Below are 17,456 nucleotides of genomic sequence, written 5' to 3' on the forward strand. Positions count from 1 at the left end.
TCAGTTCCCAAGTGACTTCCATGAATCTTTTCCAACATCTCCTCCTACGGACACCTCTTCCCCATCGCTGACACTTCAAAGCAAGCCCTGAACTGGTGAAAGGAGCCGGGAACGCGCCGTCCTGCTTGCTGGAAGCCAGTGGTCCCTGCGTAATCTCATCCGGAGCAGTTCCTCCAACGGTCACAGTCTGCATCCCATCAGAGCCAGGCAGATCCCGGTGTTGGTTTGCTTTGGTTTCCTAAACCAAACTGATGTGAGCAGTGTCTATTTTGGTTGGGTTTGTTCCAGTTGTTTTGATCAAATGCTCTGGAGCTTTGTATCTGAAACCACTGAACCTGGCCCGAGTTTGCCTTTAATTTGCAAATCCCGCGCTCAGGGCCGGGAGCGCTGCCGTCCCCGCGGACACACGCGCGTTTGTCAGGATGCTTCTGGCACAGGGACCGAATGCCTCACAACATAACAAAGACACAGAGCTCTCTGATGCTCCTGCGAAGGCCAAATCTCCATCTGCCTAGATGAATGGAGAACTATTAAACCTACTGCGGGCATCCCAAAGGCACAGCTACTTCTGAGCAGCTTATCTTTTGACTCATGTAAATGTTATTTCTGCCTCTTCCACATTTTCAAGAAGTTTCAGCTCTGTTTCTTATCAACCCTCCTGATGAGGCTCGTGCTGCAAACACCTGAGCAGAAAAGCGCTGGAACCGTCTCCCAGAGGTCTCTGGCTCCCAGGTTTGCAGGTTCTTTCTGGGCGTTTGCAACCTAAACCTCTTCATCGCTAGTCCTGGCTCTTTCCAGCTGTTGTGAAGTGCAGGGGCTCCTGATGCGGGCACTGGCAGCGAGTGTCCGTCCCCTGGTGCCTCCCATTGCTCCGGTGGAGGGAACACGCTCAACATCTGGCCAGTGTCTGCAGCTTCCTCTCCAAAAACGCAAAGGTCAGTGCAGAAGGGCTGGGCGAGCCCTCCCTTGACCTCCCTCCTCACCCCGGCCTCCCTTTTCCCTTTTTTCTTTTCTAGCGCTGCATTCTTCAGCCCAAACAACATTCTTGAATGGAGATTTGAGGCAATGCGGAGGGAGGCGGACACTGGGAGATGGTGCGATTGCCAAGGAGCCCCGGGGCTCTGCTGGAAACGCTGGCTGGGAGCTGCTGGGGCGATGCTCTCATCGCGGTTCCTGGGTGACAGCACCGTCCGATGCCACCGAGGTCACCCAAATTGCACAGGAGGTCCTTCAGAGCTGCCCTTGCGAGCTGCAGGGGCTCAGCCCAGGCTTTCCCTGGCTGGTAGGGGGTGACATTAGGGATCCTCCTGCTCTTCTCCCTCCCACAGGACACCCAGGGCTGGGAAATTGTTGGCCATGCAGCCCCGCTCAGTCGCTCACATCCCGTGCCCCAGCCTCATCTTCTCCGTGCCGTGGGGCTCTGAAAAAGCGCCTGCACCAGGGAGGTGTCTTGGCACCAAAAATAAGGTTTTGCCAGCTCCCGGCCCCCATTCGTGTCCCGTTGCTGCTGCTCTGTCCCCTGGCCTGGACATGTGCACCCAGTGCCACCCCCAAGCGACGCAGCCCCATCCCCTTGTCCTCGGTCCCATTGTGGTCTGGCAGCGAGCGGGGCCGGACTGTGCGGGAGAAACAAGCAGCTTCTATAATATTTGGCTGCAGATCTCTTCGGGGGGGCTTAGGGGAGGGAGAGCGACCCCCAAATTGCCCCTTCCCCTCCGCAGCGCTGCCTCTGCACGGCTGCCTGCGCTGGGAAATGCTGGTTTGGCTGGGGAGGCCTCTGCGCCGTCCCACCGTAATTACAGGCTGCCTTGGGGCTCTGGAGCCTCATGTAATAACTCCCTGGTCTCTCGGGGTCTGCGGGTTATTATGGGGTGGACTCAACCCTCCCAACACCCAGACCCAGGAATGTCCCCACAGCCCGTCCCAGCCCCACGGACGTGGCTCTGGGTCCCCAGTGGTCTCAGCGTGTGTCCTTTCATCCCCCTCCCTGCAGAGCTGAGACGCCGGATTCCTTAACTCTGCGTCTCCAGGCTCCGGTCTCTCCCCCTGCAGCGTGGCTGGTGCCCTGGGCTGTGCTGGGAGAGGATGTCTCAGCACAAAGAGGGTCAGAGCTTATTACAACCGCTGTAAAATGTGCTTGAAAAGGTTAAATGCTTAATTTGGAACAGAGCTGGAAACTATGAAGCGTTTCCTCATCCAGTCGCTCCCTCGCCTGTCCCTGGACTTTTGCTGTACGCGGCTGACATCTCCATGGCTGACGGGGGCTGGCTACCAGCACGCAGAGAAATGCCTTTGGGAGCCTCTGGGTTTTGCAGAGGAGAAGTTTGCACAAGATTAACCAAGTGCAAACCCACTTGGGAGGACAGCGAGGGAGCAGCAAGGACCGCGCAGTCCCACCGGGTGTCACGGGCGCTGCTCCTGCCGCTGTGACTCACGGCCTGTGCCCGGGATCGTGGTGCAGATGTTTGCCCACAGCTGCCTGGGTGTCACTCAGTTCTGCTCGTGGGCGTCGCGTGGAGTCGGGACCAAACCCGACAGGATGCTGACATCTTCCCAGCCCTGTTTGCAGGACCTGATCTGCTGCAGTCTGGCACGGGACCTGCCCTGGCTCCCCAGGGTGACGGGTGCTCGAACCTGGAGCCCTGCGCTCAGCATCACGGGGCAGAGCAGCCGGGATGTGGCAGCAGATCCCAGCCCCTTGCCGGACCTGAGGAGGGGACAGGGCCACAGGAAGCACCAGGACGTTTGCTGGTGGTGGCAATGGCTCCGTGCTGGGAGGCTGAGCACGGTGTCCCGCCAGGACCCGCTGCCTCTCCCCCGCTCGGCATCACGGCGGCTGTGCCGGCTGCCAGCGCTGGCTGCAGCGGCCCAAGGAGCAGAAGGAAAAAATGCAGCGTTTCCTTGCTCAGAGCCTTCAATTCATGTTTTCAAAGGCCCTTTGAACACTTGGCTCCTCTCTGAAGCCTCCCAGCTCTCCTGAACAAACAGCAGGAGGGAGCAGGTTCATTCCAGCCCCTTGGTGGAGGCTCCTGGATGGGGAAAATCTCACGTCATGTTTCCTACAAGAGGGGAGCCTCGGAGCCCTCTTGCAAAGTGCTGAGCCCAAGGGCCACATCTCTGCCTGTCCCCAAACCTGTCCCAGGTCTCTTCTCTGCAGCTTTCAAGGCTCATTGCAGATCCTCTTCCTCCTCCTCCTCCTCCTCCTCCTCCTCCAAGGTGAGCTCGATACCCAAACCTCCTGCAAACAGGGTTGCAGACACACCAGGAGCCAAATATAAACCCATGCGGAGATTAATAAATTATAACTGTCAGTCTGAGGCGCATCAGGCGGTAAACAAGGAGAGGGTCCCGGCTCAGCGCCTGGGAAGGTCACGGCACCAAACTCCCCTCCCAAGTGGTGCGCGGGCTGTTTTTCCCTCTAAAGCATCTGAAATATGAAATATGAAAAAAAAGAAAAGGCGCAACATCAGCTGCCTGGGAATCCCATCAGCGTCCCCGCCTGCTCCCGCCCCCCGCGCTGGCAAACCGCGCCACCCGTCCCGCTGCCCGCGGCCTCTGCACCCTGGCATCGATTCGGCCGGAGCAGAGCAACCCTCTGCCCTCTGCCCTGGCTCCCAGCGCCACGCTCGCGCCTCTGCCGAGCTGCAAACGCTCCTCCACATCACAGGCAGCCATGGTTTTCTGTTCTTCTTTAAAGGAGAAAAAATAAAAGCTTTGGAGATAAACAGGAGCAAGAAGCAGGGTGTGGGTGTTCCCTGCTTTCGCTGCTGTGCAGCTGAATTGAGTTGTCTGGGGGAAAATTGGGGTCCTGGAAGCGCCTTTGCAATTTAGGGAGGTAAAAAGAGCATCTAGAAGGGAGTGGTGGTGGAGGGACAGGACCGGCCCCTCGGGTTTGGGGTGGTGATGCTCCTCTCCGTCAAGTCCCCGGGCTCTGGGGCGCATCCCTTGTGCCCTGTACCCATTTCCCCACAAAGGGTGGGCGCTGGGATGCGGATGATCCCCCGGGCACGGTGCAGTGGCTGGGGCTGCTGGGGTCTGTGGGCAGCTGGGGGTCCATGAGTTACTGGGGTCCATGGGCAGCTGGGGGTCCGTGAGCAGCTGGGGGTCCATGGTTTGCTGGGGTCCATGGGCAGCTGGGGGTCCGTGGGCTGCTGGGGGTCCGTGAGCAGCCAGGGGTCTGTGGGCTGCTGGGGGTCCGTGAGCAGCTGGGGGTCTGTGGGCTGCTGGGGGTCCGTGAGCAGCTGGGGGTCCGTGGGCTGCTGGAGTCCATGAGCAGCCAGGGGTCTGTGGGCAGCCAGGGGTCCGTGGGCAGCCAGGGGTCCGTGGGCAGCCGGGAGTCCATGGGCAGCCAGGGGTCCGTGGGCATCCAGGGGTCCGTGGGCAGCTGGGAGTCCGTGGGCAGCCGGGGGTCCGTGGGCAGCCGGGGGTCCGTGGGCAGCTGGGAGTCCGTGGGCAGCCAGGGGTCCGTGGGCAGCCGGGGGTCCGTGGGCAGCTGGGGGTCCGTGGGCAGCTGGGAGTCCGTGGGCAGCCAGGGGTCCGTGGGCAGCCAGGGGTCCGTGGGCAGCCAGGGGTCCGTGGGCAGCTGGGAGTCCGTGGGCAGCCAGGGGTCCGTGGGCAGCCGGGGGTCCGTGGGCAGCCGCAGCAGAGCCGGGGTGGGCTGGGTGCTGTGGAGCTCGTGCGGCTGCTGTCAGCCCGTGAGCAATAATTAGCGCTGATCAAAGTGGCTTTTTCCCGACAGCCCTGAACACGGGTGCCTGGAAATCTCAGCGAGTGTTCGGCGGCTGCCAGGGAGAAAACAAGACTGGTTCCTTCTTGCGGGCGGTTCCTTGCACAGGCAGATGTCTGCTGGGTTGAGCTGCTCCCAGGACACACCAGCACCAGTGGGGTGATTTTTGGGGAAACTGCTGCTGGGCTGAGCCCAACGGCCCCAGGTGCTGCAGGAGCATGCAGTGGGAATGGGGAAAAGGGGACAACTGGTGCCTCTGGGATGGAGGAGAAGGGCTGAAGCCTGGGTCTCGTTTTGGGGGTGCTCCCACCATGTGCCCCCGTCACTGTCTGCACGGAGCTGTCCTCTGCTGTCACAGACACTGCATGGCTCGTGTCAGGGACACAGCACAGCCCTGGGCTGTGACAACACTGGAGCCGTTCCCAGCTGGCTGCAGCTCAGCCCCAAGCACCATGTTTGCTGCCCACCCTGAGCAAGGCGAGGAGAGGAACGGGGGTGCCCAAAAACACGGGGCTGGGGGGCAGATGGGCTGGTGGTCCCCAAGAGCAACCTCAGGGCAAACGGCCCTGGCTATCAGGATTTCCTCCCTTACTTCGTCATTTCTTGGAGGCGGCCGCAGCTCCCGCTCTCCCGCCACCAGCCAGCTCGGGAGGCTCCCGGCCGGCCCCGCGCTGCAGGGAGGGGTTGGCTGCCGCAGCTTCTCCCTTGTTCCCTGCGAGCCCCAGATGCTGATGTGGAAGCGCTGGGTCTCTTTGGCTCCCCGGGTCCTCCATGGCCGCAGCAGCGAGGAGCAGCCAGGCAGCCGCCCCATAGAGCTGCTATGGGCTCCTCCAGCCTCCAGCACACACGTTTCCGCTGCCGTCTGCCCGTGCTGGAGCGGGAACGTGCGGCTCCAGGGATTGATGGGCTGTAAGGAACAGGGCAGCTCTCGCCGTCCCGTCCCTGTCCCCGTCCCCCAGCGCAGCCGAGCGCTGAGCCGGCTCCGTTCCAGCTGCTGCTCTGGAACATCCCGGCTCCAAGCAATTTTACAACAAGCCTTCACTTCCAGGGAGTCTGACCTTTTCATTAATAAATCAGCTGTGTTATTGAACGTATGAATAATACATGATCACACCCAGCCCTGCGCTAAGCTCCGTGTGTAAAATTTAATTAATCGCCTCACGTCCCACCCCCGAGGGCCGGTGATGGATGGGTACGCTCGGCTGGGCCGCCAGCGGTACCCACGGCTCCGGGCATCCCGGCCCGGCAGCCGCATCCCACTCACACCAGGGGGGTTTCCCTCGAGCGCTTCTTTTGGATGCTTCTTTTTCAGATCGTTTTAAAGGGGAAAATTCCCCTTTGCTATGGAGCTGTTGGAGGAAACCCCGGCAGCATCCTCGCACCAAGAATTTCCTCTGGGAAATAACATCAGCTTTTTCTTTCCTCGACCTTTTCCTGCTGTGGCTGTTAATAATGTGAAATCCTAAGTAAATGTCTCCATTCAGGTGTGTTTAACAGGAAACCATGAGCAAACACCGTCACCAGCGGTGCCATCTCCAGGAGACCCCCCAGGTATTTCACTGGGCATCAGCCCCACAGGTGCCTGTGGTCCCATCAGGGTCCTTCCTGCAGCCACCGCACGGGAGGGCTGGGAACGGGTTTACTTGTCGTGAAATGGCACAAATTCTGTGACCGGGTGCACAGCGCCAGGGTCGGGGTCACTCTGACTCGGGGGTTGTGCTGTTTGCTCCCAGGCTTTGCTCCTCTCGCTCCCCCAGTTAACAAGGCAAGTGCTGGGATACAGAGGGGGGCCCTGCAGCAGCTGCCTTGGCTCTGGACCCTGAATTAATGGGCTGGGGGTCTTGCAAGGAAAACCGCAGCAGCCCGGGGTTAATTAGCGAGCAGCGTAAGGAGGTCTGGCAGTGATTACACGCAGCCTTGGCCAGGAAGCAGCTGCAGACCCACGTGGCTGGTGCATGGGGGGCTGAGCCCCCTGCGCCCCCCGCAGAGCAGCGGGCCCTGCTCGCCGCCTCCCCCCAGCCGCACACGCGGCTTTTCAGCGAATGTGCCGGAAAATAAACACATCTCCCCATAGCTGCACATGCACAAATGTTACCCTTGGCTGCACGCGGGGGGCTGGACGCCCTGGGACTGAAGGGGCTTTTGTTGGGGAAACGGCTGAGGAAAAGAGTAATTTCAAAACTCCTAGGGTTCTCTTCCTGCCTCCTTCTCCCAACCTGTCCTCGGCTGGCAAAGATGAGCCTGGGGGATTCACAGCTCTGCACCACAGCTCAGGAATCATCCCCCTTCACTGGGGTGGCTGCTGGAGCCCCCAGCACCGCAACCCCCTCCCCAGCTTCCCTGGCTCCCCGCAGGCTGCGCGTCCCGGGCTTCCCCCGCTGCCCTCCCAATTAAACGCTTCCAGCAAGGTTGTCTTGAAGCGTCGGCAGCTCCGGGGACCGCTGGCAGGCTGCCTCCGAGGAGCGGGTTCAAAGGCTCGAGCCGCTCTGTGATAGTGGAGCTGCTGGAGCTGCGGGGCGGCCAGCGGGACCGGGCATGGGCACGGCCCAGGGCGCCGCTGTCCCTGATTCTTTAAGAGACACCGGGTCAGGGTCACCAAACCTCGCAGCCCTGGGCGCGTTGGCTCCAGCCCTGGGTGCGGCTCTGCAGACCAGCAGGACAGCGCTGGAGCCAGCCCGGCATGGAAACGGCGCTTGTTTGCAGCCGTAGCTACGGCTGTTTTCTTCAATAGCCAACAGCTACGTAAGGGGGAGTTTGATTTTGCACGTCAGGACGGTGGCTGATGGAAAGAACCCGGGCGGTAGCCTGGTGGGTGTGTGAGCAACGCGGGAGCGATGGGGGACACTCGGCCTGAGTTTGGGAGCTCTGACCTGGTGTGTGATGCTCCTGGTTGCTCAGGGAGGAGGCAGCAGAGGCGCAGGTTGTGGAGCTGCTGCTCAGGATGGTCCCTCCTGGGCCCTGGGGACCATTTGCAGCCGTGGAGCAGAGGCCGGTGCCAGCACCAGCGCGGCGGACGGTCCAAGGAGCCACCGCGCTGTGTGACCCGTCACCCGCCCGGCCGCGGTGGGACAGCTCTGGCGCCGTCCCAGGGACGTGGGGCTGACGATGCCGTGGGGATGGAGCGGCCTCCAGATGTGCATTTCATTCCGATTTAATCAGATATTTACTGTGAGCCCATAAAGCCGTGAACTGCTCTTGGCCGCGTTTCCAGGACGGTTCCCCAGCCTCTCCCCCTGCAGAGCCACCACCTCCCGCCACCAAGCCCTTCCCTGGCTGTTTAATTGCCTCACTTAATCAATGCAAATGAATTACGAGCCATGAATGGTCTCTGATCCCTGTGCAAATCCCTATAAAACATGCAGCTGGAAAAACTCTTCCCCAGCCTTTGGCCGGTTTTCCGCGCGTTTGCTGCGGCACATGCTGCTCCCCTCCTGGAGGTGGCTGTACCTGCCGGCTGGTGTCTGTCTGTCCCCAGGACACCAGCAATGCTCCCACGATGTGCCCTGCACGGGGGCTGGCACAGACCCCGGGGAGCATCAGGGGGCACAACCCATGTGCCGCATTGCCTAGAAAATCATCAGGGCTTTTCCTTCCACGCTGTCCTCATAACATCACGGCTCTGCACTCATCCTGCTCCCCACTGATGTCCTTGGCTTTCCCTGAGCCCCATGGGCTGTTCCCTGCACTCCTCGCTGGGCGTATTTTTAATAACCATTTCCACATATTGCCTCTGTCCCGCACACACCCCCTGCTCACCTTCGGCAGGTTGGCTTGAATTTCCAGCCCTGCATAAACCCCACTGAACCCTGGTGTCACGTTTGCAAGAGCCAAACCTTCCAGTGTTTATTGCACGGTTCCTCGTCGCAAACATCAAGGTTGGTGGTGAAGCACCAGTGATTTCCTTGGAGGACAACAGCTGGATGTGTTGATGTGGTCATGCATCCATCCACCCCTCCACCCACCCACCCCCAAGCCGCCTCTGCTGCCCCACAGCGAAGGTTTTGGGGTGAGGAGGGAGCTGGGTGCACACGCGGGTGATGCAGAGCTGGGGATGCGCCTGTTGGGTGCTGGGGCGGGCGAGGGGACGAGGGCCGGGGAAGCGGTGCGGCCGCCGGCGGTGCTGGCAGGGCCCGGGCTGCTGGCGAGACGCAGCTGGATGGTTCTGCTTTTTTCCAGGCCCGTCTCTCAGTTTCTCTTTATTTTATGTGTTTTTATTTCCTATTAAAAGCGCGCTGTCTCATTTCCTCCATGAAAAACAGGGCTCTTTCAGCGAGATGAATTCCTGCAGCTCCAGCAAAGCCCTGGTTCTGCATCGAAAAGTAAACAGGCTGTGCAGGACGCAGCCACCTTCTCCCCAGCCCTCGCTGCCCCGCGGTCCCCGGTGCCGGGGCTGGCGTTGGCTCGGGGCAGAGATGCTGAATCCCCTTGAGGACAGACAGACGGACAGTGCCTGCTGCAGGCTGCGCTGCTGCCCTGTGTCTCCCTGTCCCTCCCAGGAACCTTGTTTTGGGCAGGATTTGATGTCAGCTAAAAGAGGAGGCACCAGTGACACTTTCACAAGCTTCCGTGTCCCCTTTGCTGTGTTGGGAAGATGCTGGGGGCTGCGGGAAAGGGCCTGGAGCCCCCTCGGACCCCGACATCTGCGTTACACCCCAGGAGGGACAGATCCTGGGCGGCTTTGGGAGCAGCTCCTGGAGCATCTGCCTCAGCTGGAAGCAGCGGTGCAGATGCCTTTGGGATGAAAACACTTCCTCCGCTGCTCCACCTCCACCTGACATTTGGGAGAGCGGAGCTGCGGCTCCCTGGAGCTTTCCCGGTCTCTTAACCGGAGCCAGGGCACACGCGGTTCACGGGGCGGGAAGCCGTGGGGCAGTGCTGCAGAGGAGCCGGCCACGCGTGCACCGAGTCCGTGTGTCCTCAGCGCTTGCTCCCGGTGGCTCTGACGGGTCCCACGGGCCGTGTCACCCACGGGAGAGGTCTCTGGTTAATCTTGGTGGTGCTGCAGTTTAGCATCACGCTTGCCAGCAGAAGGCAGACTTTGCGGATGGTGCTGTTGTAACAGGAGGATGCTGTGGGGCTGATGCTCCGCGGGGGCTGCTCTGCCCTCCGGAGCCGCCCGTACCTCAGCTCCAGCCCGTCCCGCCGCGGCAAACACGGTGATGGGCACGGCTGGAGGCTGGGGAAGGCTCCTGAGAGCTGATTTCACAGTGTTGGCAGCTTCCTCGGCCTTCCGTCCGCTTCTGTTTCAATCAAAATAAATGCGTGATATTAAAGTATCAGAGCTGAACTCCCCAGGCAGAGAGAAGAAGAAATATGTTTATTTTCCAGCCCTGAGCCATGTATTTATTATGAAACGCTGGTGCTTGCCGGGGTGGAAGGGCTGGCAGGGCTCTGCAGCCGCAGCCCGCCGGCCTCGGGCACATCGGGACGGGGCGAGCGTCCCCGGCCAGGTCCTGCCCCTGCACGGCCCCTTGGGGCGGCCACCCCAGGGCTGTCCCTCAAGAAACAAATAAAGGAAAGGAATTAACTGAGGCTGAGGTGTGTTGTTTGGACAACTTCCCGAGGTTTTCTTTGAGGGTGATGGGAACAGACTCTCTGGGGATGGGGCTGGGAGAGGGGACAGGGGACAGGGAGGGTGGCAGGGGCTGGGAAAAGCGCTGGGAGCTGCTGGCACATCAGCCTGAGCTCTGGCACTTCAGAGGAAACGTACAGCAATAGCCAGAGCTGGTGCTACCTGCAAACCCCCCACCTCCGAGCCATGTCTGGGGTCGCTCAGGTGCAGGGGGACAAGCAGCTGTAATCACTGAGTGTGAGCGATTGCAGCAGTGGGGAGTTATTAAATGCCCTGAGCTGCTGGCAGCAGCTCCATGACTTCTGGATGGAGGACTGAAAATTTGCACCTTTGGCTGGTAATTCCAGCCCGTTTTCACACCTGGGGACCTGCAGAGGCGCAGGGGGACGAGCCAGCCCAGGTCACGCTCTCCACACTGGGAGCCAAGGATGCTGCATCAGGTGGGGCTTGGGGTCTTGCACGGAGGTTTTGAGCCATGGCCGGCAGATGTTTGGAGTTCACGGGTTTGAATTTACTGTGGAATTGTTTGTGTGTTCATCTGAGGATTTTCAGGCCTCTGCAAGTCAGGGAAGATTGAAAGTGCAGGTCCGGTGCTGGCCCACGGGGACTGGCTGTGTTTACTGGGCTTTGGGAGGGAGGAAATAACACATGCACAAAATCCTCTAAGGATGCAGAACTGGGAGGATTTGGAAATACCAGAGAGGACAGAGGGGTTAGAAAAATCTGCAGGAAAACACAAAGGCCCAATTCGGAAAATGGGAAGCAAATCCATCTGCAGGGAGCTGGGGAAGGGCAGCAGCACGTCGCGGGTGCAGTTGTGATTTGTATTTTGCCACCCTTTCCCCTGCCTTATGAACCTGGGGGCTCAGCGCTTCCCCCCAGCCCCCGCGTGCTGCGGAGCCCCCGGTTCACGTGCAGAAACGCGTTGCTGGTCCGTGGGAGCCGAGGCGATGCTGGGATGGTTTAAGTTGTGTCTGGACCGTGTTCATCCCCTCTGGTGGCTCCCGGGAGCAGCCCCTGGCGTGGGGCAGCCCCAGTGTCACCCGGGGAAGCTTTACCTGCTGTGGGAGGATTAAAGGTGGATTGGGACCCTTAATAACTCTGCCATAAATTCCTGCTCCAAATGCTGTCTGAGAGCAGCGAAGCCCCGGTGTTCCCAGAGCTCCCTTGCTTATTAAACAACCTAATGAAGTGATTTGATTAAATGCAGGGAAGTTTTTCTGACTGCCCTGAAGCTTTGCAGCAACCTGGGATTATTGAAGCTGCTACTTGAGAGATGCTGGGCTTTAAGATGCGCCTGGTTAAATGTAGCTGGTTTCTGATCTTGCAGCAGTTAATCGCTGTGGTTGTTCGTCCCTTGGCTTGTGGGAGCCCCAGGCGTGTGCCCCGATGCCCAGCCAAGGCAACGGGCACAAAATCAGAGGTGCAAAAGGCTGTGCCCCTTTTTCTTGTGAGGTTTGTAGCTCAGGGGTTAAGTGGCTTTGTGGAAAATAAGATCCAGAGCCGGTGGCAGAGTTTCTCCTATAGAAACGCTGCCATTTGGGCCTGAGCTGCAACTGCAGAGCAGAGAGCGATGGATGTCCCAGGGGCAGCGAGGGAGATGAAGGGGGTGAGAACCGACTGCGAAGGCTCTGGCACCGACTGCTGCTCTGCCTGCGATGGAAACGGCACCAGGTGGGACGGGCAGCTGGGCCAGGGGCTCCTCTAATACCGGTAATTAATAGGAAAAAGAGCTGGTGAGTTTGAGAGGGAGGAGAGTCCAGGCTGCTGAGGGAGAGTGGGAAGGAGCAGCATGAGTAAGAGACATGAAAAGAGAGGAGGCAATGTGACCTCTGCAGATACACAAATTACTCAGCTCCTTCTGGCTGCATCAAAGCTTTTCTGACTCACCAGCCGGGGGATTTAACCCCCGGATCTCGGCTGCGCTGCCAGGCGGCTGGTGGGATGCAGAGGCTGCTCCGGCTCCTTGCTGGGGTGGGAATGTGGGGGGGGCACCAGGGGTGCCCTGTCCTCTTTGGGGTGAGGAAGGCTCCAGGTGCCCCTGGGGTTTGGGAGATATAGCGGGTTTGCACAGAGACCCCAGGGCTGGAGAGGTGGAGGGAGGAGGATGGAGGTGGAGGGAGGAGGATGGAGGTGGAGGGATGTGGTCCAACCCTTCCAGCCACCAGCTCCCAAATCCTGCAAATGTGCCTTGGGAGCTGCCTGGGTACAGAGGTGACCCAGCGGCTGCAGGGAGGGATCTGCCCTCAGATTCTCCATGCAGAGCCCAGAAACCCCTGTGTTTTAGCCCAGCTTTGCCTTCCACATCCCTGCCCCGTTGGTGGGCAGAGGATCAGCCCAGGAGCTGGGGACGAAGGGCTCGAGTGCAGCAACCAGACAGCCCCATCCTTGCCTCTTCTCCCTCCTCAAAGGGGTTAAACCCCCCCAGGCTCAGGGATGTTGTTCCCTTACACCCCTGGGGTGGTATAATTGGAAGCAGGTTGCTGTTGAGCAGAGCTGCTCGGCTGGAGAGTGTCCGAACTGATTCACCCCTTCTTGAACCTGGCCTTGGAAAGATGGGGAAGAGCCTGAGCTGCTGATGAGCACCCGAGCCTGTCGCCACCATCCTAAGAGCCAGTGTAGGAAACTTTCTGCTCCCTCTCACCCCATATCACCTGGAAAAACAGGAAAGAGGAGAAGGATATTCCAGCAAAGGAGAGCAAACAGCTGCAGGAGGCAACGCAAAGGCTGTGCCAGGGAATGGCTGGAAAGGGCTGGGAGCAAGCGAGGAGAGATGGGCGATAAGGGATGGAGCTGGGCTAGGTGGAAAATACTGGAGGAGCTTGATTTATTTGCCGTTTCCCTCCATCTCCTTTAATTCCAATTCGCATCACTGTTTGCGAAGAGTTTACCTTGAAGCTTGTGCAACGGCTGGACCAGCTCCACACAGGAACGGGCTCTGAGCAAAACAAACCTGGAGCCCGACCTGGGCTGCGATCGATCATCCTGACTATTGGGCCTCTGGAGTTTGTTTAAACCAAGCTGGGACTTTCACCAAGACAACTTGCATTATGAGATTTCCTGTGCTGCCAGGAGAGGCAGAAACGTCCTCGCTGAGCCTCTTCTGGTGCGTCGCCTTTTCCATTTCTGGGCCTTGGTTAATCTCTGTTTAAAAGCAGAAGAGTGAGAGCCGCGACTGGAGCTGGACAGGACCAGGGGTTTCTGTTTCACTGGAAAGGCCCCATATTCTGCTTTTTTTTTTTTTCCACTCCAAAATAATATAAAAACAAAAATAAGATGTTTCCCGTAAAACAGAACCGCTGGAAAAATCTCCTTTGGAGCTGAAGGAGTATTTTTTTTTCAATACAATCAAAATATTTCACTCCTATTTTTACCTCCAGTAAAGCCCTGAATTGGAAAGCGAGGCTGTTTTGGGGATGCGGTTTCACCCGCACTGAGAGTTTCTGCAGCGCTCGGCTCCCCGGGTGATGGGTGCTGGGAGCTGCAGGTTTTGGGGTGCTCGGCCAACTTCTGTCCCCCAAAACGGGAGCGGTGACCCCGGTGTCCCAGACGGGAGATGCTGAAGGCAAAGACTCTGGCAGCTCTGTGCTGTTAGAAAAAGGAGCTGAATTTATAGCTGTAATATTTGGAGCAGTTTCTGAGCATCTCTGGGGTTTTGACAGAGCCCTGTTTTCTGCTCACGCTGCCAAGCAATAGAGGCAAATCTGCACCGGGTGTAATATGCAGTAATATAATGAGGCCATGGAGATTGGTCCCCAGATCAGGGCTGCGCATCCATCATCCTGGGTCCCCCAGCCCCTCTGTGTTCTCTGGTTTTGCTTCCCCATCACACACACACGTGGGCTCAGGGACCTTGGGGACCGTCCCCCCCGTGCAGCTCGTGTTTGTGCGCTCGGTGCTGTCTCCATGTAAATCTCCCCACTGGGCTGGGGCTGAAATGCTTTTGGTGGTGACTGTCCCCAAGCTGGGGTTGTCCTGGGGACAGCTGAGTGAGCAAGAGGCTGTTGTCGAAGGCACGTTGTTGTTTCCACCAGAATAATGCAGTTATATCATCTTGCTAGGGAATTTTTTCCATAACGTTCCACTCTTGCACAGGAGGAGAATGTCTATGAACAGAAAAGAGCGATTACAAGGGTCTCCTCAACATGCTCCATCCAGCGGGGGCTGCTGACCAGGATGGGGCTGGTTTGATCATATTAACCCGAAATCACAGAGTCCCAATCAGTTTCTCGGGACCCCGGGGCTGTGCCGGGCGCGGGGGGAGCAGCGCTCGGGCTCCCAGGACAGCTGGTGTTGTGCGAGGAAGGCGTCCGGCTGGCTCCTGCCTTCGGAGAGGAAAAACACTGGCCCAGAAGGAGGAGGCGAGGATGGCGGCCAAACCCAAGGGAGAACCAGACACCACTCGGGTGTTTCCATTGCAAACAGCAGAGCCCAGACGGTGCAAGGGAGGCGATGGAGCCTTCGGCTCCGGGCACTGCTTCAGCGGCTGGAGGGCTCGGGGGCACCGGCCTGGGGGACACCCCGATTCCACCCCCAACGGGCTCCCAGGGGCACAGCAATTCCCAGCCAGTGGTGACAGGGGAGTGTCACCCAGGAAGGCAGGGCAGATGCCCATCGCAGCTTGGTGACTCTTTCTTTTGCATCCCCAATGGTTTTTGGTTTGTCCAAGCCTGTCCTCCTGACTCCTGCCACCCCAGTGTCCCCAGTCTCCCTATGGATGGGCAGTCCTTTGTGTATTTTTTAATGTATTCATTTAAAATCCTACTAAACCCTTGTCCTGAGCGGCATCTTGTGGTGATGGGTCCCACCAGTTAATTGTGTGTTTGGCTCGAAATGTTTGCTTTAGTGGTTTCCAGTGCGCTTCGTTGGGAGTTTCATTGAATCGCCCCCTTGTTCTTGTTTTAACCAACACTGGCAGCTCTTCCACTGCTGAGCTGACACCACGAGCCCGTCCGCCCTCCCGAGTGCTGTCGTGGCTGGATGGAGCCTTTCCAGCGCGGCTCCCCCATCCCTGCCGCTGGCATCATCCAAAGTGTGCCGTGCATGGCTGAACCCACGGGGTGTGCTGGGGGGGTCGCATCTACCTCTTGTCCTGCCTGCGTGGTGAGGAGGAGAGGGGAAAGCTGTTGTCTCTTTTGCTAAAAGCCGAGTAAAGCGTGGCTGCTGGCGGGCAGAGCACTGCAGAGCTCGAGGTGACAGCGTGGGGACACCTGCAAAAGACCAAGGAGTGAGCAAAGTGTGGCAAAACATGAGCAGGACGTGAGCGCGTGTGCCTGTCACCCTTGGGGTGGGAGGTGATGGACGTGGTGGCCTCAGCTGGTGTCCCCTCCGCAGCTGCTTTGTGCTTGGGAAACCATCAGCCAGGAAAACGCCTTCATTCAGCTCCAAAGCGGTTTGCTCCCAGCGTGATGTGCTGCTAAACCCGGCACCGATAGGAGCTGGTTCAGTGACAGGGCAAACCGCTGGAGCTAATAAGCAGCGGGGAGGGGACATCCTGGTTTTCCAAGGGCTGGCACTGGAGAGCTGGCGGTGCTGGAGCTGTGCTGGGTTTGCTAGGGGTGCAGGGCGCCTGCTTCTCACTCCCCGGTCTGCTCCCTGGGGTGTGCCTCAGTTTCCCCTTCTGCAGAGTTGGTGGGGAGGTGCTGGAGGCAGCTCGGGGGTCAGGAGGTGGGATGTGGGCTCCGAGGTGCAGCCGTGTTCCTGGGGAGGGTGCAACTAACTGCTTCCCCCAGGAGCCTCCCCGGGGAGCTTGGAACCGTCTTGTCTTTGCTTATTGAAACGTCAGCCCTCATGTTGCATGAGCAGAGAGACAGGACCTCTCACAGCAGCCCTGTCCCAGGGCGATGCTCAGCTCGGTGCTGCAGCCGGGAGCCCACGTGCCCCCCACCAACAACGAACAAGCGGCTGCTCAGCCTTGCAGGAAGAAAAAAAAAGGTTTTGGACTGCTCTCCCTTGGAGAAATGAGTCGCATGATTTAATCTCTGAGAAATGTGAGGTTTGATGAATTCTATACGCCCTCCCTGCACTTAAAGCAACCACGAGAATAGCGCAGAGGAGGGGAGGTGGGGCAGGAGGGCTGGGGGTCAGTGGTGTGGCGCAGAGCGAGCGGAGCCGGTGGCCGTGGCCACGCTGCGGCCACCCCGGCTGCGACAGGCGCGAGGTCCCTGTGTGCCGCAGTGCCCGTTCCCACGGTGGGGCCCGTCCCTGTCACAGAGCTTCCCCCCGCCCTCCGCTTTGCCCGGCACTTGGCAGGGCCTGCGGCTCCTCCGGGCGATGGGTTTGCTGGGTCTCTGCCCTTCTTGGCAGGGCTGTGGATCCTCCTTTCTCCCCTCCCCACATCCCCGCTCAGACCGTGATGGGGGCAGGACAGGAGCTGCTGGGACCATCCTGCTTTCGGCTGGCTCATGGCTCTTCCTGGCTCCTCACGCGGTGTTGTGTCGCCAGCAAAACCCGAGCAAAAGGGGGTTTACAGCTGCGGGTCAGAAGCCACCGCGGGGTTCATGTCCCCTGCTGCGTCTGTGCCCAGAGCCAGTGCCAAGGACGAGCGATTCGCGGGCATTTTCCATTCCCACACCCGCTGCGCGAGGCTCTTCTCCAGGGGAGATTTGCCTGTAGGTTTAATGACCAAGGCAGCAGCTGTGCTCAAAACAGGGATTATTTCTTGTTTTTCCTCTCTTTTCTCTCGAACACCTGGCCGGGCAGAGGTCAGCTGCCTTTTCGGCTGCGTTTCTCACTTGGGAGCGAGTGCAGCTTGTTGTTTCCAGCCTGGCCTTGCCTCTGTCCGTCTGTCTGGTGATGCTGTGTGTCCTGGTCCCTGGGGGTTTTGTTCCCTGGTTCCAGCAGTGTGAGATGCTCGGGGATGGACGGAGAGGCCAGGCTGTGCCTGAGAAGAAGGGACAGGTATTTGGGGTGAATACATCTGCAAGGAAGGGATGCAGGCCACCTCCTCCCTGTGTGCTGGGTTCCCCGTGCTGGGGTGACCAAAGTGACACAGACGCCCTCCCCAGCCAAGCAGCGAGCAGAACCCGCTCATCCTTGTGCCTTTGGAGCGTTTGGGGCTGGGGGCTGCTCTGTGCAAGGGCCATTTTGGGCACATTCCACACCCCTCGGTGGCCATGCTCATGGAGCACATCCCCAGCTGTTTCCAGATGTTTGCTG

At 59.2% G+C, this 17,456-nt stretch overlaps 1 protein-coding gene across 1 annotated transcript; it reads left to right on the forward strand.

Annotated features, from left to right (window-relative positions):
* The first annotated feature begins 823 nt into the window (after window positions 1–823).
* On the forward strand, window positions 824–3,825 carry LOC136110958 (uncharacterized). The gene is made up of 2 exons (XM_065854708.2): window positions 824–935; window positions 1,017–3,825. Exons 1-2 carry the CDS (start codon window positions 824–826, stop codon window positions 1,997–1,999), a joined length of 1,095 nt encoding a protein of 364 aa, XP_065710780.2. The 3' UTR covers window positions 2,000–3,825.
* Window positions 3,826–17,456: the final 13,631 nt, after the last annotated feature.

The sequence above is a fragment of the Patagioenas fasciata genome, chromosome 21 (genome assembly GCF_037038585.1).
Source record: "Patagioenas fasciata isolate bPatFas1 chromosome 21, bPatFas1.hap1, whole genome shotgun sequence".
NCBI classification, from domain to species: Eukaryota; Metazoa; Chordata; class Aves; order Columbiformes; family Columbidae; genus Patagioenas; species Patagioenas fasciata.

Excerpts from the sequence above, each read along its gene's own strand:
- LOC136110958 (XM_065854708.2), top strand. The coding sequence starts at position 824 with ATGCGGGCACTGGCAGCGAGTGTCCGTCCCCTGGTGCCTCCCATTGCT. Across the intron at positions 936-1,016 it reads TCCTCTCCAAAAACGCAAAG|CGCTGCATTCTTCAGCCCAA; the intron begins GTCAGTGCAGAA and ends TTTCTTTTCTAG.